Source organism: Halyomorpha halys, unplaced genomic scaffold (assembly GCF_000696795.3).
Source record: "Halyomorpha halys isolate HHAL.00 unplaced genomic scaffold, Hhal_1.1 Scaffold83.1, whole genome shotgun sequence".
Classification (NCBI taxonomy): domain Eukaryota; kingdom Metazoa; phylum Arthropoda; class Insecta; order Hemiptera; family Pentatomidae; genus Halyomorpha; species Halyomorpha halys.
This window is the reverse complement of record NW_027115065.1, coordinates 312,601-320,073: the sequence shown is the minus strand read 5'-3', so window position 1 is coordinate 320,073 and position 7,473 is coordinate 312,601. Positions and strand designations below refer to the sequence as shown.

At 34.8% G+C, this 7,473-nt stretch overlaps 2 protein-coding genes across 2 annotated transcripts in view; both read left to right on the top strand.

The window, feature by feature from the left end:
* The window catches only part of tobi (target of brain insulin), a 210,036-nt gene that overhangs the window by 69,656 nt on the left and 132,907 nt on the right, over positions 1 to 7,473 (top strand). The gene's annotated exons all lie outside the window — the stretch shown is intronic.
* LOC106693028 (serine-arginine protein 55) lies at positions 5,437 to 6,195 on the top strand. The gene has a single exon (XM_014439326.3). The coding sequence runs from the start codon at positions 5,544 to 5,546 to the stop codon at positions 6,144 to 6,146; it is 603 nt and encodes a 200-aa protein (XP_014294812.1). The 5' UTR covers positions 5,437 to 5,543; the 3' UTR covers positions 6,147 to 6,195.

Here is a 7,473-nt window from a genome sequence, read left to right as displayed (position 1 = left end):
ATCATGTTATAAAATAAATAAATTTATATTAATAAAGAAATTCAATAAATAAATTAATTATAAGAGGATTACTTACCGTAAACCCTTAGCGTAGCTTCGGCCCTCCCCAACGAGTTGGTTGCAACGCAGGTGTAAGTGCCCAAGTCGTCAGCATTGAGGCCCTTGATGACCAGCCACATCATGATCCGGTACTTGTACCTGTTCTCCATGATGGAGTACTTGCTTCTGCAAAGTTATATAAGAAGAAAAGTTAAAATATTTATTATATAGACATGGTATAGTTTTAGTAAATCAGCTTGTATAAAGGGTGTCCTAAAATTAACGCAAGATTCCTGCTGTAAATGTTACGGTTGCCATGGTAAAATAAAAACACTGGCTAGATCTGTGTAGACAAGAGGTGTTACGGTGGCCAAGGTGAAAACAGAACACGAGCGATATGTTTTAGACGAGTGGGTTTTGTTTTTGTGAAGGCGACAGTTTGATTTTGGAACACTATATGTTCCTGGATATATAAAAAAATCTAACTTACTGAGACTGTAACAATTTCAATCTAAAGTACTGAGATTGATCAGTACCACCTCGCTCTTCACCAGTAACAAGAACTTACTCAAAGACTTAAATACTATAATAAATAAAAACAAATTAATTTCAATGGAAAAGTATTTTTTTTTAAATACATCTCATTCGCTGGTTGTAAAATATTATTTACAGTAGCGAAAAAAAAATAAACTAAAAAAAAAAATCGTCAAATGTCGCGTTGGTAAAAATGGAATCGACCAATTATATTCCAATTGACATCTGTAAAAGGATTGTTGGAACAGTATTCAGAAAAGATGACAGAACCCTTCGTGAAATCTTTGACACCTTTCTCGTCCCGAACGGGCCTAACCTCATCCCTATGTCGCCTGGAGTTGAATCATAAATCGACGCATTCACACAAAATTCAATTTTACAATACATATATTTTGATAGATTGAATAAATATATTTATATGTTGTTATACAACTTCAAGATGGTTGTGTTAAGATTCATTCACTTTATTTTAGAAAAATAATTTGATGATTCTTTAACTTTTTTTTTTCATTTATTTATTGTTATTTCCTACTGTATAACATATATACATCAAGTAAATTTGCTGTAGGTGAGATAGTGACATGATACAAACATGTGGAGAATCTACCCACAAATAGAACTCCAAAAACATTTCTAGAGATCTCGAGGCCATACTCATTACAGACGCCTAGGAGAATTATTATTTAATGAAGGAGAAGCCAGGTTAGAAACAAGTTGGTTTGGGTGGTTGAGAAGTTTTCCATGGAAGGAATAGTATGGTTCTGGCCAAATCGGCAACATAAGGGACATTGAGGTCATGATGGATGATTTGATTTGTGACAAAGTAAGGGCATTAAGGATTTTGGATTGTAAGGATTGGATTCGAGAGGAATTCGATGGTTTAGTGGAGCCCCAAAGCTCAATTCCGTATGTCCAGATTGGGCTTGTAGATCAGTCTTTTGTAATGGATTGGCAATTTAGACCGTTTGTCTAGTAAATGTTATAATAGTCGGAATCGATAAGCAGTTTCCTCTCTTTTCAGTCTTGTATAAGGATTCCATGTCAGTTGTTTGTCCAGATCTAGTCCTAAGTAACTCTTTAACCTAAGTTTAGGTTTTAGCTTTAACTCATGCATAGAGTGGTTTGTGGATTACTGATTAATGTTACACATAATATGTGTTAATATTATAGGTTTTTTACTGGACGAGTTTATATTAATATAATGAGATGTAGTGAAAGCACTCTTCCTGATTAAAATTTCTTGATTTAATCATTCATAAACAAAGTTTCGGGACTATCGCCCCATTTTCGGGGTATCTTAAATAAATATATCTTTAAATACCACATCTAAGCTGTTCTTCTCATTAATCATAGGAAAAATAATCATATTGCTTTCAGTTTTTTTTAAATATAAAAAATTTCATATAAAATAATAAGGAGAATCTAAAACCATTGTATTAAAAATCCTTGAATTTTTTTATGCCTATGACTAATAAGAAGAACATCTTAAATGCGATATTTGAAGATATATTTACATTAAGATAACTTGATAATGGGGTGGTAGCCTCGAAGTGTAGTTAATGAATAATTAAAATATGACTTATTAAATTAACTTGTATTATATTATCGTAAAATGTTTTAATAAAAGATAGCTGATTGACCATGTTTAATAATAAATGGGAGTTGGTCCGGGTGTGGTAAAATAAAAACTCTGTGATAAAATATTTTAATTGAGCCAACGTTTCGCCCAACGTTGCAGGGCTTTGTCAGGGCTAAAAAAAGTAAATTAAAAATTTAAAGGGTATACAATGGAACCTAAAAAGTAAATAAGAATAATATATGGTTATAGACAATAAATGGAAACCGATTAATTTTTTTCATTGTATAGCCTTTAAATTTTTTATTTACTTTTTTCATATGTTTACATCATTTAAGTGTTTGTATCTTTTTTAACCCTGCTGAAACCCTGCAACAGCGAATGAGATGTATTAAAAAAAAAAAGATGTCATAAAGGCATGAGTGTTAAAGCCATCCCATGACACTTTTCCATTGAAATTTAAATTTAAAAACCAATTTTGAACAAACGACTAGCTTGGACTCCCCACGCAAGACTGAAAAGAAAGGAAACTGCACGTCGATTCCGACTATTACAGCACTTACTGGACACGCAGTCTAAACTTCCAATCCATTACAAAAGACTGATCTACATCACTATTACAAGGCCTATTTGGACATACGGAGTTGAGCTTTGGGGAAACCTTCGAATTCCTCTTGTATCCAATCCTTAAAATTCAAATTCTTTCGTAAAATCCTTTGTCACATATAAAATCATCCATAAAGACCTTAATGTTCTATTTGTAACAGATCTAGCCCGAACCAGATATCAATCTTTCTATTATAAACTCCCTATCCACCCAAACCCACTAATTTCTAACCTTGCTTTTTCTTTCATTCCTGACAATCTTCCGAGGCGCCTGAAAAGATGATGGCCTCGAGACCTTTTAATGTAAAAATATTTTAGAGTGCTACTAATGGGTAGTTTCTCCACATGTCTATATCATACCATTATGATGTTACTCAAATTTACTAGATGTATAATTATGGACAGTTGTAAATATTGATAAATAAATGTTTAAAACATCAATTAAACAGATCTCTTTTCCAGCTCCTTCATAAACGTCGTCTCGTATCCAGTATGTTTCTTGTTGATAGTACTTGAATTAGAGAGTTGTTGTGTGTTGGAAGAGTGTCATGGAACCGTTTATATATTGATTTAATGCTTGATTGAACTTAGGGAGTTTGTAAGTCTTTGAGTAAGAAATAGTTTAATCACTATTTGTGTTTTTATTTTACCGCACCCGGACCACCTTCTATTTATTTGTTAAATGTTTTAATATTTATAGTTATGGGATGCGGTGTCAGATCACAGTGGGTCATATCAGCTGACAGAGTGCCACGTCAGCTGATAGAGTATCACAGCAGCTAATAAAATGTTTATATTTATATAAGCGAATATAGTCCACCTCTAAAGGTTAGACTGTAGTCATCTTTTACCTCAGTGGAGCGGTCCCTCCCCTTTCTTGAACCCCTCCCGGCAAGTGGCTTCTGGGGCAATATTGTTACCCCTGCAATCAACGGTCTCAGCCTTCTCTCTTATAAATCTATGTCGCCTTCTCCTTTATAAATCTATAAAGGGAGACCAAATAGCTTGTTTTTATATTTAGATTTAGAATTATAGATATATCGTGTATATATAATAAATGAAAATATAGAAGGTAAGAGAAAAAAAACAAAGAACGATAATGATTGGTGTTGAAGTAGCCATCAGGTGATCTGTGTCGCATATCTCTTTTCCTTTTACTCATCCGGAATCGTTATAAGTTAAATATAAATGATATACTTTTTATGGAGAGGTTTAGAAGGAAATAAAATCGGGAAGTTCTTGTTATTTTCAAAATATTCTGCCCAAAGAATAGTTAACAACAGAATTTAGAAAACCAGTGGTTGTGCCGCAAGTGGATGTCAGGGATGCTGCAAGCGTTTGTCAGAGTTGACGCATGCGAATGCTACATTCTCAAAACTTTTCCTTAACATTTTTTTTTAATGGTATTTACAGCTGTACATAAAAATAAATTCAGTAAATTTGATCTAAGATCATAAAGAAGTGATACAGGAATGTAGTGAAACTACCCATTGGTAGCACTCTAATACTAAAAAAAAATAAATAAATAAAATTAACATAGTAAATATACAGTCTAGCATTTACTTTTCATGTATTCTCAACTTAATTTTTTTTTATGACTCCCTTTCTAGTAATTTCTGAAATACGGAGGGGGGTGCGGGGTTATCTACAGGGTACTAACCTAATCTAACCATGGTGGGGTAAAGTTTTCATTTCGTGAGACCACACCAGAAATAAAAGTCGACTCCTTTGGCCGGATTCGTACCGACGCCTCTGCAGTTCTCAGCCTGCAGCCGACAGACCTACTCCTCAACTCCCTGAAGTACAGACGGCTCAGCCTGCATACTCAACCGTTCCAAGGATAGATATGGAGACATTTTTATATTTTTTTAGCTCAAGAGTGCCGGGAAATTTCTCTATCCCAAAAAGCGTACCGTAGCGAAAAATGTTTGAGAACCACTGTGCTGGAAAATGCCGAATTGCGAGAATCGCACCCTGTAAATATAATTGATGTGATAGCATTGCAATGAATAAGATGTTCTTACTAGCTTGTAAGGCTTAGTAGCGAATAAAAAATAAATTAATAATAAATATTGAACTGATGAGTAAATGTCTGAAGGTTAAACTGAAACGTAGGTGAGAGGATTTCGTCATGACTGATCTAGTGGATTTGGACGTATATCACAGGACAGATGCATTAACATCGAACTTTCGGGTTCGCTTAACCTGTACTTTTGTTATGATTTGTATCGGATTTATTCTGTCGATAATATCGAAGATCTACAGATGTACTCTGCAGACCATCGTTAAGTTACGCACTTCTTCAATCTATATACGTTAAATGCGAAGTTAAAAAAAAAATTGTCGCATAATAGTGAAAGAGTGATATATTTATAATTTTAATATAATAACATCGATATCTTGCTTTCGATATCCCATTCTCACCATTGAACGGAACGGCAAAACTTTTTTGTGACGTCTACTTATGTCAGTTCTTTTGAACTTAAAACTACCTGAAAATCTATAAAAAGTTAAAAGAATTATGTAAATAGAAAATATTTACAAATCATGAGCTTTATCTAGATAACCAGTATGTAATATTATCAGTATATACGTGAGAAGAATAAAAATCGATAATGAATATTGTTCAAACTAGATCGATTTTTGGATATCATCTGCTATACAATAAAATTACCACATGTGATTAATCCACATTGTGACAAGTGCCTTTTAATTATTTTGATTTTGATAATTTGATCAAGGTTGTTTTTTTATTTGAAAAACTGAACATCCCCACTATCGCGTAAAAATGGCAGGAACAAGAGTTTACATAGGAGGTCTACCATTTGACTGTAAAATGAGAGATTTGGAAGATTTCGTCAACGCCTACGGCAGAACTAGAGACATACAACTGAAAGATGGTTTCGGCTTCATCGAGTTCGAAGATTACAGAGATGCCGACGACGCCGTCTACGAACTCAACGGCAAAGAGCTCCTTGGCGAGAGAGTGGTCGTAGAGCACGCACGGCCGATGGTTCGTAGAGGTGGATTTGGAGGTGGAAGAGGTTTCAGGGGAAGAGGAAGAGGAGGAGGTGGAAGGTCCTGGGATTCCGAGAGATCGAGCAACAGACTCATCGTCGAGAACCTCTCCAGCCAGGTAGACTGGAGGGACTTGAAGGACTGCATGCGCCAGGCAGGGGACGTCCTCTTCGCCGATGCTCACAAGAACAGGAAGAACGAAGGAGTCGTGGAGTTCGCTTCTTATTCGGCGATGATGAACGCCCTCGAGACACTGGATGATTCGGAGCTGGGTGGTCGGAGGATCAGACTGAGAGAAGAGAGGAAGAGAAGTAGGAGATCACGATCTCACAGCGTATGCACTATAGACACCGATAGGTTTAGGGATGGCTAACGGAGATAACTATAACTAGTTGTGATAAATAGAAATTTATAGTAGAAGATGTTTGTTGAGTTATTTATTTATATAGTATCGAAAATAGGTTAGATTTTAAAATAGGTTACATGAAAAAAAAGTTTAGTGTTATGATTTATCATAAGTATTGGTATTACCAAATCATAGTAAGGTAACAGAGAAAAATGATTGGTTCATAATGATCATTACACACTAGAATTTTTGTACTATTAATTTGTGTACTAATGTCATCTTAATTCCATTTTTTAAAAAATATATTCTAAGCCTCGTGTTCAAAGGCGGGAAATGCATGTTATTTTTTAATTTCGAAATTCCTTAACTCCAGAGTGGAAATTGTAGTCAGTCCAAAAAAGTAAATTTTTTTTTTAATATTTATTTATTGCTATTTACAACTGTACATTACAATACATTTAGTAAATCTGATCTAAATTAAATTGGAGTGTTACAGGCGTGTAGAGAAACTACCCATTGGTAGCACTAGTAATCACATTTTACATTAGCTGGTCTCGTGGCCATCTTCTTTTCAGGCGCCTCCGAGGTTTGTCAGGAATGGAAGAGGATGCATGATTAGAAACTAGGGGGTTTGAGTGGTTAGAGAGTTTATAATGGAAGAAGTGATATCTGGTTCGGGCTAAATCGGTTACATTGGGAACATTAAGGTCTTATGTATGATTTTATTTATGACAAAGTAAGGAGCATTGAGGATTTTGGATTGTAAGGATTGGATACGAGAGGAATTCGAAGGTCTAGTGGAGCCCCAAAGCTCAACTCCATATGTCCAGATTGGCCTTATTACAGTCATGCAGATCAGTCTTTTGTAATGTGTTGAACGTTTAGACCGTTTGTCTAGTAAGTGCTGTAATAGTCGAAATCGACGTGCAGTTTCCTGCATTTAGAATTTAAAAAAACTATTATTCTTCGCTGTTCTTAACAGATGCGAAACGTGGCCTCTTACACTAAGGTAAGAACAACGCCTCTTTGAAAATAAAGCATTAAGTAAAATATTCGAACCGAAATAGAAAGAGAATTTAGAAGGTTACACAATGACCTGAGGGCACTTCACCCGGTAGAGAGAGAGAAATACATTATTTATTTATCTATGCTGCCTAAATACATCAGGTTGCTATCTCACACAGCATACTTATCAATCCGTAATCGGACATATATACATTACACATACATGGTATAATCATAAAAAAAATAGATACAATAATAGGATATAATAATCAACTTTTTTCACCCCTACGGTTTCCTTTTACAATCCATTTCGGTCTGTACAACAAATACAAATGTTTCATTCATTCCT

Excerpts from the sequence above, each read along its gene's own strand:
- LOC106693028 (XM_014439326.3), top strand. The coding sequence starts at position 5,544 with ATGGCAGGAACAAGAGTTTACATAGGAGGTCTACCATTTGACTGTAAA.